General features: G+C 42.7%; 2 protein-coding genes across 2 annotated transcripts; one reads left to right on the top strand and one right to left on the bottom strand.

Annotated features, from left to right (window-relative positions):
• The first annotated feature begins 706 nt into the window (after window positions 1-706).
• LOC133900069 (probable alpha-mannosidase At5g13980) lies at window positions 707-10,741 on the top strand. The gene is made up of 29 exons (XM_062341163.1): window positions 707-1,134; window positions 1,233-1,316; window positions 1,630-1,718; window positions 1,824-1,998; window positions 2,506-2,625; window positions 2,783-2,869; window positions 2,947-3,018; window positions 3,364-3,477; window positions 3,833-3,933; window positions 4,018-4,111; window positions 4,194-4,361; window positions 4,460-4,549; window positions 4,797-4,862; window positions 4,989-5,045; window positions 5,175-5,394; window positions 5,480-5,616; window positions 6,730-6,798; window positions 6,887-6,946; window positions 7,062-7,133; window positions 7,527-7,574; window positions 7,729-7,848; window positions 8,071-8,136; window positions 8,650-8,762; window positions 8,872-8,956; window positions 9,271-9,381; window positions 9,462-9,557; window positions 9,926-9,973; window positions 10,067-10,135; window positions 10,225-10,741. The coding sequence occupies exons 1-29, from the start codon at window positions 922-924 to the stop codon at window positions 10,444-10,446; spliced, it is 3,066 nt and encodes a 1,021-aa protein (XP_062197147.1). The 5' UTR covers window positions 707-921; the 3' UTR covers window positions 10,447-10,741.
• A 626-nt stretch (window positions 10,742-11,367) lies between these two features.
• Window positions 11,368-12,834, bottom strand: LOC133900157 (uncharacterized). The gene is made up of 3 exons (XM_062341289.1): window positions 12,727-12,834; window positions 12,056-12,433; window positions 11,368-12,010 (listed from the first exon to the last, which is right to left on the bottom strand). Exons 1-3 carry the CDS (start codon window positions 12,832-12,834, stop codon window positions 11,774-11,776), a joined length of 723 nt encoding a protein of 240 aa, XP_062197273.1. The 3' UTR covers window positions 11,368-11,773.
• Between the last annotated feature and the right edge of the window lie 3,626 nt (window positions 12,835-16,460).

The following is a 16,460-nucleotide window of genomic DNA, read 5'->3' as shown; positions in this document are numbered from 1 at the left end:
ATATCATAAAACTAGATAAACTATCGTAAAATTACATTTTTCTATTTCACAAATACACTTTTTTTGGGGTAAGTGATCATAGAACTACATTTTTTTTATTTTTTACAAAACTATATTTTCTTTATAACATTATTTTTGAAACCACACTTTTGCTAGGCTAAATAGACAGGAAACATGGCGTGCTCACGGAGAGTGTGAGTATACATGTGGATTTATAATCTTTTGAAGTGTAGTTTCATACAAAATTGTTATGATAAAACTATAGTTTTGTAAAATATAAACAAAAAGTTTAGTTCTACGATATATAACATAAAATAATTGTAGTTTTGTAAAATTAAAACTATAAAGTGTAGTTTTGTGATATTTATTTTTTTAATTCAAACTTGTGCCAGTTCAAACATGCCCTTATAAGCCGGTAATTTTCTGCATGTCAACCACTAGAGTTATGCTCAGCAACTTTAGATCAGAGATTAAAATTTTGTTAAAATTTACTAATTTTGAAGGAGAACGAAATATCTAATTTTGGATTTTTTCACTGACACGTGGGATCATAGAGCAGAGAAAAAAAAACAAAATTTCGGTAAAATTTTAAGAATTTTGATCCTTTCACTGGTGAATGAGAATTTTTTTTAAAACGAACTTGAAATCTTGCTTCGGATATAAAACTATACTGGAACTTTCCTCCAAGGAGATGCGAACAATGCAAATGCGCCCCCGCGGAGGCTGACGTGGCACAGCGAGCCCGCAACCGCAACTACTCGCGCCCACCCACCGCCAGGTGGGCCCCACTCGCGCTGCTTCTTAGACACGGCGCCGCCGGTCGCAGCCACTTCCAGAGTGCCAGTCCCCGACGACCACCACCGCCTCCCCCTCCCTCCCCCGCTCCGCGCTTCTAGAAGCTTCCGTAGGCGCTCCCCCTCCATGGGCCCCGTGCGGCTCGGCCCCGTCTTGCTCCTCCAAGTCCTCCTCGTGGCCGCCGCGGGCACCGGCGAGGCGGTTTACATCCCCTACAACACGTCGGCGGGGGTGGTGGCGGGGAAGCTCAACGTGCACGTGGTGCCCCACACCCACGACGACGTCGGCTGGCTCAAGACCGTCGACCAGTACTACGTCGGATCCAACAACTCCATCCAGGTGAGGCGCCCTTCTCTGCTGGGCTCGGCTCACCGCTCCCAGCCTTGCTCTGTTTTTTCTAATCCAATTTCCTTTGATTTTTTTTTTTCTGGTTGCAGGGGGCGTGCGTGCAGAACGTGCTGGATTCGCTCATCCCGGCGCTTCTCAAAGACGAGAACCGCAAGTTCATCTATGTGGAGCAGGTAAACATAATTCTCTTGTTTCTAACTCTCGATGCGTCAGAAGTTGGGTTGTGGCAACCTTGGAGCGTGGAATTTGGGGGTGGGAAGCAATGTACAATTACCTGTAATCATACTGTTGTTTCTGTGAGCATTTCGTCCTGGGGAACTACTGAACTAGTACATGACTCAGTTCCTTGCTGCCGATTCTGAGAATTGAAATTAGATCAACAACCCTGCATGCAAATGCTTCGCATCATGTTGCGATAGTGCAATGTGGGTTCTCTTTGGTTGGATGGTGTTTTTTTCCTGATCAGTGGCTTCTGTACGATTGCAGGCATTCTTCCAGAGATGGTGGAGGAACCAGAACGACATGATCAAGGATACGGTGAAGGGGCTCATCAGCTCTGGACGATTGGAGTTAATGTATGTTCCTTGCTGTTACAAAGCTGTCACTTTGTAGGTTGCTCTGGCAACCTTTTTTCTGTTCTGTGCTACATGGTGAATGACATATTGTTTCTGGTGTTAAAGAAATGGGGGCATGTGCATGCACGATGAGGCCGCCGTACACTACATCGACATGATCGATCAGACTACGCTCGGGCACAGGTTCATCAAGGAGGAGTTTGGTCAGATTCCACGGATTGGCTGGCAGATTGATCCGTTTGGGCACTCTGCGGTTCAGGCTTACCTTCTTGGCGCAGAAGTAATATGCTGTAGCCATATCCGTTTATGTCACATCTTTATATTTATTCCATGTGGCTAGTGCTTTCACAGGCTCAACTAAGTTAAATTTCTTATATGTTGTGCTGCTACTTTCCCGTTCGTCACATTTGCATGATAAGATGGACACTTTTTAGCAATAATGTCTGTATTATTATTATAGTGAATTTGACTCAACAGCTGGTTAAGAATTTTCTTAATACCTAAATGTTGGGATATTCTACCCTTTTTTTTGCGGACTGGATATTCTATTGATAGTATAACTACTTATATATGCACGGACAATAAGAAATTAAGGATCTATTGTCATGTGGCTGCCACTTCCCTCAATAGTAATGTTATTGACACACTTTTCGACCACCCAACAGAACTATTGTATAAAAGGAACTCAATTTCTTGATTGAATTTACAGGTGCCCCTGCAGTGTTTAAAGAACATATTAGACTTACTAGAAGAGAGATGGCTCAGTAAACATTTTATTGTCTGTCAGGTAGGATTTGATGCTTTCTATTTCTTCCGGATTGATTACCAAGACCGTGATACGCGAAAGGGAACAAAAGAACTTGAGGTTGTATGGAGGGGCTCCAAGACCTTCGGCTCATCAGCTGATGTAAGTGCCCTTTTCTTTTTGCAAAGTACATGTCACACCTCAATTTGATGTTCCATTTACGAATAATTCCATAATGCGTGGGTGCTAACCCACCTTCTCAAATTTCTGAAATACTCTATTTTGTTTGTAATGTTACCAATCTGTACATTTCTTCCAGATCTTTGCTGGTATCTTTCCAAAAAACTATGAACCACCTCCTGGTGGATTCTATTTTGAAGTTGATGCTGATTCCCCTGTCGTCCAGGTAAACTAATCAGAACTAGAGTTATTTTATATTTCAAGCACTAGGCAGGAGCCAATACTTGGCTTTCCTCTATGCAGGATGATCCCTTTCTTTTTGATTATAATGTTGAAGAACGAGTAAATGATTTTGTTGCTGCAGCTCTAGCACAGGTACATATACATTCGAACCTCAATATGCTCATGCTCTTTTTATTTGTGCTGACGTACTCTCTTTGCAGCTATTTACACTGCAACAAAATCTACTAGTTTTTTGATTGATGTTACTACAAACTGTACCTTATTTAGTTTGGACTGGCCATCTGATAATTGCAGTGATAAGTTTTATGACTTATGAGAATGCAACTTGGGTGCTCTCTGCTAATTTCAAGTTTGACCTATCTGCATTTCATGTTATTAGTGGTTATTTGAACTACAATATTCATAATTAATATTATTGTTCTGATCAGAAATACGGCTTCGCATGCTAAGTTGTATTTGTTTCTTTCTTTCCTGTAGGCAAATATCACGAGGACAAACCATATCATGTTTACAATGGGAACAGACTTCAAATACCAATACGCAGAGAGTTGGTTCAGAAATATGGACAAATTAATTCACTATGTGAACAAGGTCAGAATGAACATGGATATTACAAAAAACTGTATTTATTCAGTTAATTTTCATTCCATCATGAAAGGTCATGGCGTCAATGCATATCTTCTGAGCTATTTCCATGATGATTTTTTAGTTATGGTATACAAAATACATTTGATGCGTTTCAATGTTCTCAATCTCCCATAATAATCTATATCTGTATATCATGCGATACACTTGATTTCTTTCATTGTTATCTAGCCAGATAAGAACATAAGTGCTTAATTGTTTCATACTTCTGGCAAATAAGTAAACAATAGTGAAGTTTTCTAGCCTAACGCTGTTAAAAATGTTCAAACTCACATGCTTGTTGTTTTGGACCATACCTCAGGACGGTCGTGTCAATGCTCTTTATTCCACACCTTCCATTTATACTGATGCAAAATATGCTGCAAATGAGCAGTGGCCTCTCAAGACCAATGATTTCTTCCCGTATGTTTTTATCTTATATGCGTAATTTTGTATGGTTAACTTTGCTTTGTGTGCACATGGTTATGACTGTATTTATTCTTCCAGATATGCAGATGACCCGAATGCGTATTGGACAGGTTACTTCACAAGCAGACCTGCCTTAAAACGATATGTCCGCATGATGAGTGGATATTATCTGGTAGTGTTGACATTCTTTTTCCATTATGCTGGGCGCTAGCTTTCTAATGACCATCATCAACCTAAAATTCAACTATCTTCAGGCAGCTAGGCAGCTGGAGTTCTTTAAAGGGAGGCACAGCTCAGGTCTCACAACAGATAGTTTAGGTGATGCTCTAGCTCTTGCGCAGCACCATGATGCTGTTACAGGAACAGAGAAGCAACATGTTGCAAATGATTATGCAAAGAGATTGTCAATTGGATATACACGAGTAAGCTTCCTGAGAGAATTGATGCAAACCAGCAATTCATGCTTGATGTTCTTTCTTTTGGTATTTGATCACTTCATTTGGTCCAATTCTTTTTACAGGCCCAGGAGCTCGTTTCGATTTCTCTTGCTTGCTTGACTGAGTCAGGCTCCAAATCACGTTGCTCATCCCCAACAACAAAGTTTTCACAAGTTAGTTTGCGCCTTTTTTTTTTCTTTACATGTGAGAAGTAGAGCCACTTTCTTTTGAGATCAATTGGAGGCAGCTCCTTTCCTTACGTTGCTATGTGAAATATATTTGATTAGTGTTTCCTAGTTTAGGACAGCATGCACATGCCTAAAAAAACGGACACAATAATTGATATGGATTGCCTTCTAAATTCTCCTTTTTATTTAGAAATGACTAGTATTTCTAATATCTGTATATCTCCTTTTTAAGTGTCTTCTGCTAAATGTTACGTATTGCCCTCCTTCTGAGATGGACTTTCCTAAAGGCAAAAGCTTGGTGAGTTTTGTTCTCAACTCATGCATTTTTTTTAAAGAAAAACATTACTTTTTTCAAGCCACACATGATACTTTTTAACCAAAAAAGATTGTATAGAATCATTTTTTTTCATTTTTTGGGTTATAGGTTGTTCTTGTATACAACTCTCTTGGGTGGAAACGAGAAGACGTCCTTCGTATACCAGTATGCAATTTTTTTTTTCATTCTCTGGAAAAGAAGACATTTCTTGCGTTTTAATGTTCCATTTTTTTTCTACCATGAAGCTGCGTCACTTCACAATGAATTAAATGTACCAATATATGGAATCGACAGGTTTTCAGTGATTCCATTGCTGTTCATGATTCTGAAGGAAGAGAAATTGAATCACAACTTCTGCCTATGGCTACTTCCTCATTGAACATACGGGACAAACATGTCAAGGCTTACCTGGGCACATTGCCAGGTGCAAAGCCCAAGTTTTGGCTTGCTTTTCCCGTGTCTGTACCACCTCTTGGTTTTAATACTTATTTTGTCTCAAACACGAAGAAATCAGGTGACTTCATGTCTTTCTTCCTTATATGAGTCAACGTAAGGCTTATTACTCAAAATAATTTTCTAATTCTTTATGTATAATCCAGCATCTGTGTCTTCGAAATCCACTCTATACTCGCCTCAAGGAAGTAAAAGCAGTAACCTACAAGTTGGGCAAGGGCACTTGAAACTTCAATATAATGCAGCTGGAGCATTATCTTTGTACTCCGATAGTAAGACTCAGGTAATGTGCCGAAGCATAATCTTTTAGAGTAAATTTTAGAAAACCTGGGGTTTTGTGGTCGTTGTCTCAGAAAACACGAGGTATATTGGTTCGTGACACATAACCCCGCTATTTGGGTGTTCAATTGTATCACAAAACCCCACCCTTCGGGATCTAAGCATAAAACAAAGCTTTCTTAGGTGTTGGGTTCTAGAATCAAAGTTGACTCTTCCGTCTCGCTCGATGGTGCAAGAGTCCCCAGATGGCCACTCCCCTCACTAAGCCCTAGCTGCTCTCACGCGCTTCTAAATTCTGATTCAGCCAAGCAAATTCCTATAGGGTGCAGCAAGCAATCCAGATAGAAGAACAAGGAACCAACTTCATCTCTCCTCTCATGCACGAATGCATTGGAAGAAGAGTAATCACCAACCAACCTAGGATGGTAATAGATTAAATCATAAACAGATGACGTGTAAAATCTGAATCAAGAAGAATGGAAATTTACGGGCGAAAGAAGTCGGTATGGTTGAAGCACAATTGGCAAATTAATCATACTCTAATACAAAATTTCAGACAATTTCCCAAGTTGCAGTGGCACCTACGCTCAGGGTCACGCCCGGGCATGTGAGGAAAGCAATGAAGGAGCAATGACTAGGGGGGGGGGGTGATGAGCGTTGATCTCAAAGACGAAGGGAGATGCGGACTCATGGTGTCAAGAGTGGCCAAATGGACTTGCTTGCGAATGAGACCCACATGTGAAAAACTGATGTTTTGTTTAGGGGTGGGGTTTTATGATACAATTGGACCACAAATTGCGGTGTTATGTGTCACAAGCCAATATATCTGGGGTTTATGAGACAACAATCACAAAACCCCGGGTTTTCTGAAATTTGCTCTTCTTTATATTCAATCTGGACATTTCTTTTTATTGCCTTGCTTTTATCCTACAGAAATGAAGTTGCATGCTTATAAGATTACCCATGACTATAGACTTATTGTTAGTAGCTGAGTCTCCAAAAATAACTTTACCTAGCAGGTTATGTGTGCATTGCTTAGTATTAGATTATGATTTTTTTGTTGAGCCTCGGTTGTGATCTAAAATCTCTTGTACTAACTGCATTAACAAATTTCAAGGTTGAAGCAAATTTCGAACAGAAATACAAGTATTACATTGGACAGGATGGAAACGGAAGTGATCCTCAGGTGCACTAAAGATTATATAAGTCATCCATTTTACCAGAAAATAGCATTTACACGTAATGGTGTTAATTTCCTTTTTCCTGGATTATAGGCTTCCGGAGCATACATATTTCGCCCTAATGGCACAGTTCCTATCAAGACTGAGGGTCAGGTATGAAGAAGGGATCAGATTTTCTCTAGAATAACATATAAGTTGCAGTATCGATCTAAGGATTTTACAGAGATTTAACATGTGCCTTGTTTAAATTTACCTTGCCCACTTCAAGGCTCCTCTCACAGTTCTGCGTGGGCCCATACTGGATGAAGTGCACCAGCAAATTAATTCATGGATATATCAGGTTATTCCTATGAGAGATGCTTTTCTGAATCATCAATTATGGACCTTCTATATTCTATTTGTTTTCTTAACATCCCAAGGATCTTAATGTTTCTTTTAGCTCACGTTCCTTACATAACCGAGATATGTAAGGATACTCCTCATTAGCAACAATATTTACACTCGTCCACTACTATTATTTAATCAAGTTATTTTTTAGTAGTATGAGTAGTATGTAGGATTTGTCTATCAGTAGATGACAGATTTTAGTCATATAGATCGCTTTTGGTTAATTTGCGATTGTGGAAGAAACATGAGATGATCGGTACTAGTTTAATTATGTTCTTTAAATCTTGGTTAATCAATTAGTATTTATCCAATATGTTCTTCTTTCTAAATTTTATTCTTTGCGCAGATTAACAGAGTTTACAAGGGGAAGGACTATGTGGAAACTGAATTCATAGTGAGTGCTCTGTCAATAAGATGTGCCTTGCTTTGCTAAAGATGTTTGTTTTTCAAACTTCACATTTTGTGTGACAATTTGCCTCTATCTTTTTTCTTCTCTCTATTGGCATGAGATATTTAACATCTTCTGAACGAATTGTTCCCATGTATAGGTTGGGCCTATACCAATAGATGATGGAAATGGAAAAGAACTAGCAACTGAAATTGTTACAAACATGGCGACAAACAAAACATTCTATACTGATTCCAGTGGGCGCGATTTCATCAAAAGGGTATGCAGCACCGGCACTGTATCCTTTTTTTTTTTATCCCAGCAAAGCATTTTTGTCGTCCTTCCCATAGACAAAGTTCTTAGGAAATAATTGTGTGCCAGCTTAGAAAATGAAAGGGACTAAAGGATAGCATAATGGATAACTAATACAGAAAATACATGGCTTAATGGTGTAAGATTATCGCAAGCTTTATGTTAATACATGAGGTACCCTTTTTTGCAGATAAGAGATTATCGATCGGAGTGGAAGATCGAAGTGCACCAGCCTGTTGCTGGAAACTATTATCCTGTGAGCTTTGTGTGCTCTCTATATTTTTTTAATGAAGTTCAATAACATTAATAAAGTGCTGTGTTTCATCTTTGAGTCACACCTGAAAGTGGTCAAGAATGCATTTTTCCACTCAGTTGATTTTGTTTTAAATTGATTATTCTCTGTTACTTTTCTGAGAGGATTTTGTTTTGTTATTTGGTTATGTATTTTACTAAAAGATGGCAACATAAACATTAGATGCTAGCTCATTCAGCTGTATGCATATGGTGGCATAAGAAGTTAACATTTAGTGATCTTTGCAAAAAATATGCTGCGTAATAGGTTGATGATTATGAAAAGGGCTGAGAGTCTGACATGTGCACAGCCTGTTTGTTTCAAAGTTCTTTTATCAATGCTTTAAAAAATTAGAATGCTGTTTCTACTTCTTACTAATTGTGCAATGAAGAATTGAGCAAATCACTCTGTAGTTTTACATATAAATTGTGTTGGGACAATCTATAATAACATAGATAATTTTGTATATCTTTTCAGGTTAATCTTGGCATTTATGTGGAAGATGGCAGCAAAGAGTTGTCTGTACTGGTAGATAGGTCAGTTGGAGGTTCCAGCATAAAGGATGGACAAATAGAGCTAATGCTACACAGGTACATTCTCAAGCAGCATAATTGTATAATAGTTTGTTGCTTGTTTCATACTTTAGTACTTCCTTTTTCTCTAGTCTGTGTGGCTAAACCCTCAGTACTCCCTGTATAGGAGGCTGCTCCATGACGATGGACGAGGTGTCGCAGAGGCGCTAAATGAAACAGTCTGTCTCGATGATCAATGTGAAGGACTAGTTGTAAGTACAAGGGATTATCTTCCTGACTTCTTACGTAGGATAGAAGCTAAAGTCAGTTGTTGGTTATGTAAAAGAATGAACGCATCCCATTTTTTCTTGAGAAAACATGTCACTGATTAGGGCGGATTAAATTCATAACTTGATAATGGCATGAAGCCAGTTCCTCAAAAGTAGCACTGACAAAAAAAGCCATACTAATTTTTTCAGCTCGTCATTGAGGTAGTAATTAATTACTTATCTGCAATTAAGCCATATTGGAGGATAAAATTAAGATACATTTTCTTGTGGAAAACATCTTATTGTATTTTTAACAGATCGAAGGAAAGTACTATCTTAAAATTGATCCAAAAGGAGAAGGAGCTAGGTGGCGTCGGACATTTGGCCAGGAAATATACTCTCCTCTCCTTCTTGCTTTCTCAGAGCAGGTATGGAGTGAAACTTGTCACTAACATGATTACTTAACAGGTTATTCCTGTAGTTAACATGCACATACTTGTTTACTCAGGATGGAGGCAACTGGGCAAACTCTCATATTTCAAAATTCTCTGCAATGGATCCAACGTACAGCTTGCCTGATAATGTTGCATTGCTTACCCTTCAGGTATCTGCCTCTTTATACCACTGTATCCATAATGTGCTTAAACTGAAAATGTACATAACTCATAAGAATAAAAAATCATGGACATACTTTTATGTTAACCAATGACTATGTTGAAATTTGGAAGCTTCATTTATCTTCTTTGAGTAATATATTTTGTGCATTGTTGCAAGCTAGTTGTTTATCCTGGCTCAATCCTGGGTAATTTAATATGACAAACAATAACAGCCAATGAGCTACAGAAAATGAAACCATGTGCTCTCTAGGTGTGTATCGCGGACAAGTGCAAAAATTTTCTTTTGCAAATCATTACTACATAAGCATCTGTTTCAAACTTCTTTGCACGTGTCAAATATTTGTTCAATACACAGGAACTCGAAGATGGAAGTGTTCTCCTTCGGTTTGCTCACCTATACGAGGTTTTGCACCATCCTTCTTACTTTTTCTTGTTCCAGGTCAGGTATATCCTATTTTCTTTTCTAAGTCTTGTCATGTGCTGTTGTGCACAATAGGCTGGAGAGCACAAGGATCTTTCAGCTTTGGCGAGTGTCGACCTCAAGAGAGTATTCCCGAACAACAAGGTCATCTTTGTTTCACTCTGCTTTTGATTTACACTTATTTCAGTCTTCATGAGTAACATCAACCCTTTTCTCCAATCCTACTGCTCCAGATTGGCAAGGTCATTGAAACAAGCTTATCTGCGAACCAAGAACGTGCAGCCATGGAGAAGAAGCGCCTGAAATGGAAGGTGGAAGGGCCTCCTGCTGACGAGAAGGTGGTCCGGGGAGGCCCCGTGGATCCTTCCAAGCTTGTCGTCGAGCTGGGGCCGATGGAGATCCGCACGTTCATCATCAGCTTCGGTCACAGCATCAGCGGCAAGCAGCTTCTCTGAACTTCGCCAAGGAGGCCGGACGGCCATCACGACCAATGTTGTATTTTTTAGCCTGAGTACTCTTGTGGTTAGGAAATAAGAAATAAATGCGGCCATGGTGGCCTTGAGCATCAGCTTTTGTAAGTAAACAATGCACTGATTGCAGGGAGCCACCAAGCCCTGCATCGAGCTTGGAACTGAATGCGATTTGAACACTAAGATCAGATGCCAAGCTCGAGGTGAATGAAACTGTTCTCTGTTTGCCCCATAACTCCCTTCTTAATTTGTAAACAAGAGAGGAGTTGCCTGGCCTGGTGTATGCAGAGGAGCGCATGAGATCTTGCGGACCCACCTGTGAATTTGGTTATTCCCAGTTGTTCCAGGTCTGTTTGTATTCCCTTCATTTCAAAATGCAGTGTGATTTGACCTGGTGCGGTTTTCAAGACTACACTTTGACCATTAATATCTATTGTATTATATTGCTCATGACCATAAAATTAGTATCATACGAAAGTACTTTCAAATATGAATCCGTTGGTACTAAATCTATATCCTATAATCGACAAATTCTAAACCTAATTGTTAATCAAAGATGTTTGAATCTAGATATAAGAGTGCGCTTTGCAAAATTAAGTGGAGGCCTTAAAAAAGAAATGGAGTCTGTTTGTTATAGCTTTTTTGATCTAAAATTTTTAGGAGAGTGATTCTATGGTTAAAAGTAATTTTATAAGATAAACTCTACGGATGAAATGATTCTGTAAGAGAAGTGAGTTAGAGGAAGCTAGTTTTTTTTTAACTTTTAAAATCTAATTTATTTTAAGAAATCACTTTGAGAATTGAAAACTACAAATTGTTGTTTGGCAGAACTTCCACTAATTTTACTCTGAGAGTTAGTCTGATAGTTCCATCACAAAGGCATCTACTTGGTTTCTATAGTTCAGATAATCTGGTCTATTTAATTGGATAAAGTTAGAACCAAAACAAACCAAACTCTACCCTTACAGGTTTTGTCCACACATAGAAGCTCAACTGATCCACAATCCTAAGCAGGACAGACACGATCCATTCCATGACCATCACTCTGAAGAACAAGATTACTCTAGTTAAGCATCCCTAGCAGTACGCAAAGAGAGGTCGTGATGATATCATCTACGTCCGTACGGCTCCTCGTGGAGTAGACCCGCATCCAACCAAACCTTTTTTTTTTCTTTACCCTTTTCTGCGTTCTAGGGCAATCGGGGGCAGGTGGGAGAATCGAGCCTGAGAGAAGGAGGGCATAAGCGCACCGTTTGGAGGCCATAAGCGTTTTTTTTTTGTTGCCATAAGCTGTCCAAAAGGGAGGCAGTGTTTACTCTAGTGGGGGGTTTTCACTCCTGCACAGAGGGCAGCATTGCTTCACCGTCACAAGGAGCTGCTCCAGGCACCTGCTATGGAAGACGTGGGAGCACCCGGGCCACGCCGCCACGACCCTCTCGAACACCTCGTAGCAGATGGGGCATTTTTCCCCGGCGACCTTCCTGCGCTTCGCAGGCCGCGTTGCGTCCACGTCGCAGCGCGCACCGGCGCCGGAAGGTGCAGCTCCATGCCGACGTCACCGAGCGCGGGGCACGCGTCGGCCTTGCGCGGCTGCGCGCCACCGCCGGCATTGCCGCGAGCATGTGCGCCATCCGGTACGGTCCTCGGGCCGGAGGATGCCCACGTCAATGGTCACCTCGACGTGCGTGGCCCGCGGCGGGACAGTCACCGGCGCCGCCGCGACCAGGCTCGACCACACAGCCTGGAGCTGCTCGTAGAAGCAGCTGGGGTAGATCAGATAGGCCAGGGAGGCGCCGGCCAGACGCAGCGAGCTCACCGGGTCGGCGGCGGGGGAGGGGACTAGGAATCGGATGCGGTGCAGCTTCGATCCGCTGCAGACGACGACGCCGTGCCCCCGACTCCGGGTCTCGAGAATCGGGTGTAGCGGTAGTGCACGAGGATCTGTCCATCGCCGCTGTCCTGGTCTCCTAGACTTAGGGATGTCAACGGAAGAATTCTCCGTCGTGGTTTTCTATCTCCGTTCCTGAATAAAAGAAAATTTTCTGTTCTCTCCATCCCCGTAAGGGGAATGGAGACCCGACGGGATCCCCGTCCCCGCTACAGCTTTCATGTAGCAGCAGGCCATGCTCTGAGTCGCCTCTGCCCTGCAGCCCATGCGTCTGGATCAACTCCTGTGTTGGGCCGCACTACTAGTCTCAGCCTGCTTCCACTCCCGCACGGGCCTCGCGCCAAAACCAGCTGCTCGGTCGTCAACCGAATGCCCACCAGGCCACCTGGCCTGCTCCACTCCCGTGCCTGGGCCGGCAGCCTCGGCTGCAGTTGGGCCGCGGCCCTGCGGGGAATCAAGGACGGGGGATGGGGAACCGTCCCCATCCCCGCCATACCCGACGGGGGAACTTTTCTCCCATTAAACCTCCCGTGGAGGAAAATTGGCTCAATCCCCGTCCCCTAATAGGGGAATTCCCCGTCGGAGAACGGGGAGCGGGGCCCCATCCCTACCTAGACTCTTGGTCCACCTCTGCCTCTGCGATGGCGATACGCATGAAGCCAGTCGTGCTCTCGCGGAGGCAAACCGCGCCGGCTGCCTAAGGAAGTGAAGGAACTCCATTGCCGCCAGTTCCAAGTCGTGTTCCCGGCCACTTCGCCCAGCGGCTCGTCGCCCTCTCCGTGCTCATTGTCGGTGTCATCGTCATCGTCGTTGTCGTAAAGTTCCTCGTCCTCTTCCGCTCTTCATCGTTGAGAGGCTCGCCAGTGAGCTATCCATCTTCCTCACCAAGAACCGCTTCTTCTTCTTTCCTCCTCCTCCTCCTCCAAGAGCGGTGGATATAGAACGCCGCCATCGAATCGGGCAGGGTCGAACACCACGCCTAGCGGCATAGGTGGCGCCTGTGAAAAATTTATCACCGAAAAAATTTTGATAAACTCGATAATCCTGTTTATCGGCGGGCCGGTAAATTTACTTATCGGCCAAAAATTTCGGTAATTTTTGAATTTGGCATCTTTTGATTTCCGGATCCAACACGCGAGCAACAAGACATCAGTCCACAGGCCGCTAGACCACCCCCTCCAATACTAATTTATTTATGTGTTATTTTTATGTCAAATGATTTAGATGCAATATATGTGATTTTCTACATAAATTGAATCCTTTTTTCAAATTTTGTCCGACTTTTTTTTTCTATCATCGATAGAATTCCGATAAATCTGATAATCCTGTTTATCGCTAATTTTTGATAAATTTTTTTTATCGATAAATTTTTCTGGCGCAGCCACGGCGGGCTCCTCCGGTGACAACATCCTTTGATGCCTTGCTGGACCGATCGAGTGAGAGGTCGAGAGCAAGAGTGGCCGAGTTGATCGATGCTAGTAGGAGAGGCTGGCAAATTTATCCGGCTTGCAACGGGATTCCTTATATGTTATCGAAAATTTAGTGTTCCCTTTAATGTCACTACTTTAATTTTGCGTTCCCCTCCTTGCCATTCTCGTCAAATAGCTGTTAACTGACATGCAAAAAGACATCTATACCCATGTCGTCTTCTTCCTCCGCATTACCTGCACTCACGCTGGCACGTGCTGCCTGGCGGCGGCAGAGGCTTGCACCTACGCCACTGCGTGACGCGGGGAACTCATTCGGGATACACATCGACAACGGTGGCGTCCGGAAGTATCTTGGCGGCGAGGAGCTCACCGGAGTGAGGGGAGATGGGCGTGGGCCGGTGTGCTTAAGTGCGGCTCACAGGCGCTCACCGTGTTTCAGGATTAGACGGGGACAACCTGGTTTGCTCAATCGGTGGTAAGGAGCTTTGAAGTGGCGGGGAAAATGGCGCGAAGGCCCTGTCCATGCACGGATCTGCACCAAGAAGTGGTTGAAACAATGCTCAAGGATGAGATGAAGCCATGGACAGAAGCAATGGAGGTGGGGCTCACCATGCGTCGCAAATTCAGCGGTGAGGCGAAGTTCGCTATGGTTGCCGGAGCAGGAGAAGACGACCTCGCGTGTGGCCCACACGATAGGAGGGGTAGAATGGGTGGTGGGGTTGAATGTAGGAGGTCCCGATGGTGCTTCCCCGAGCTTCTGGCGGCAGGGCGACGGCGGAAAGGAGCTCTCGGCTTCTGGATTTGTTGCTGCAAAAGCTGCTCAGTTGGGGAATGGGACATGGATGATGTAAGAAAAGAAATGACCAAGGGCACTTTGGCCACTTTCATTAAAATTGACATGGCAACTAGCTCTAACAGTGACTTGGAGACTTGGAGTAACAGAATCCACGGGAGTGGCATAAGGGGAAAAAACTAAAGTAGTGGCACTAAAGGTAACATTAATTTTTCGATAGCGTATAAGGGATCGGTAAAAGATTCGATGACATGCAGAGAATTTTGTCAACTAGGAATCTAGAATATGGAGCAGAATATTTCATCACTGGCAAATCCGTACCTTGGGAAGTTTGTCAAGCGCGAGTTGTCCTCTCATGTCTTGCGCAGGTTGAGAAACATTGGCTTCTTGGCACTAGCACATCGGTGCGCTGGTTGTTTCAACTGATGGTCCATTATCTGGCATCAACTTTGCTAATGTACTTCAAGACTTGCACAAGGGCACTACCGATACAATTGGGAAGAATAAACATCTTAGTCATCTACCAATCTATATCAATAACTTTCTCCACCAGAACCAGTTTTTCAGGAGTAATCGATTAGCAGCGAGCTAAGAATGATGCCACCTATGTTACATCCATTCTCGAGATCTCCTGTACCTTATGTATCAATTTTTAGATCAAATAGCATAATATTTGTGACATCACAGTCATACATCGTATATAAAAGATTAAGATTACAACAGTACAGAAGTTGATGGCACTACCTCCGCACCATTAGGCGCACGCTCCAAACGGTTGAGGCTTATTTGAGAAAGATTGTTACGGGTACCCCTTGTGTCGCTGGCAAGTTGCACAAGCCGAACGGTCTTGTGTCGTGTGGGTAAAGAAGTACTCCACTACGAGGTGTAAAATCAATTCAAATTGCCGTGTTCTCGGTCATGGAGCACGCTTAATGTCCATTGGACAACATCGTAGAGTTTTGTTCAATTTGGGAAAAGAAATGGAAAGTATGTGGGCTTCTGGGAGTGCTGATATTCATTTAAGAAAGTTTACAAAGTGGGAGGTTTATATTTATTGTCTAATGCTAGCTGTTCAGGTCATCACATTGATCAAAGTACTTTTCGCTCAATTGACTTAACCTTTGGCTACTCCATGCTATTTAACTAAATGCATTATCTTTGAAGTCAGGATAGAATATACTTATATTGTGTAAGTCTTGTGAGTATATTTGTACTCAGGATGCTACTCTTAAGTTGATGCAGGTAGTGATAAACTCATGCATGGATGATTTAATCCTGATGATGCTGGTGATGGCCAGGAGTAGGGAGGAATGTCCGAGTTAGTCCCGGTGGTACCTTATAGACAATGGTGTCATTGGCCTGTTGTTTATTTATATATTTTCATTGTGTATGAAAACTCTGCTACCTAATAGACATGGCACTTGTGAACAAGGTCTGTAATAAGAGTTGAAACTTTTACACTTTGTTTATATCTGGTGATGAAATTATATTGTAAACAGTATATGTTGTGATCTTGGACTTTGTTGATCATATATCGGGACTGCCGGAATTGCTTCTGTTTTAATCAACTTAATTATTGATTAAGCTGGGTGCAATTTGGACGGGTCTGACAGTCCCATCCCATGGGGGCCGCTGGATCCTACTCCCCTACCCCGACCCGCGCGACAGGGGAAGCTATGCCTCGGCGAGGACGCCCCGTTGGTGAACCTGCTAGGGTGGGACCGCCACAATGCCAACGACAGATCTTCGATGGGTTGAGCTGAAGCATCTCCCACAGCAGCAGCCCCTGTCGTCGCGGCCACCATGTCATGCCCGGGATGCCATCGCGTATCTCCACCGCCGATCCATCTGTTACCCTTTGCATCTTTACTCTACATACGAATCTCAC

This window comes from Phragmites australis, chromosome 19 (assembly GCF_958298935.1).
Source record: "Phragmites australis chromosome 19, lpPhrAust1.1, whole genome shotgun sequence".
Classification (NCBI taxonomy): domain Eukaryota; kingdom Viridiplantae; phylum Streptophyta; class Magnoliopsida; order Poales; family Poaceae; genus Phragmites; species Phragmites australis.
This window is presented reverse-complemented; position numbering and strand designations above follow the sequence as displayed.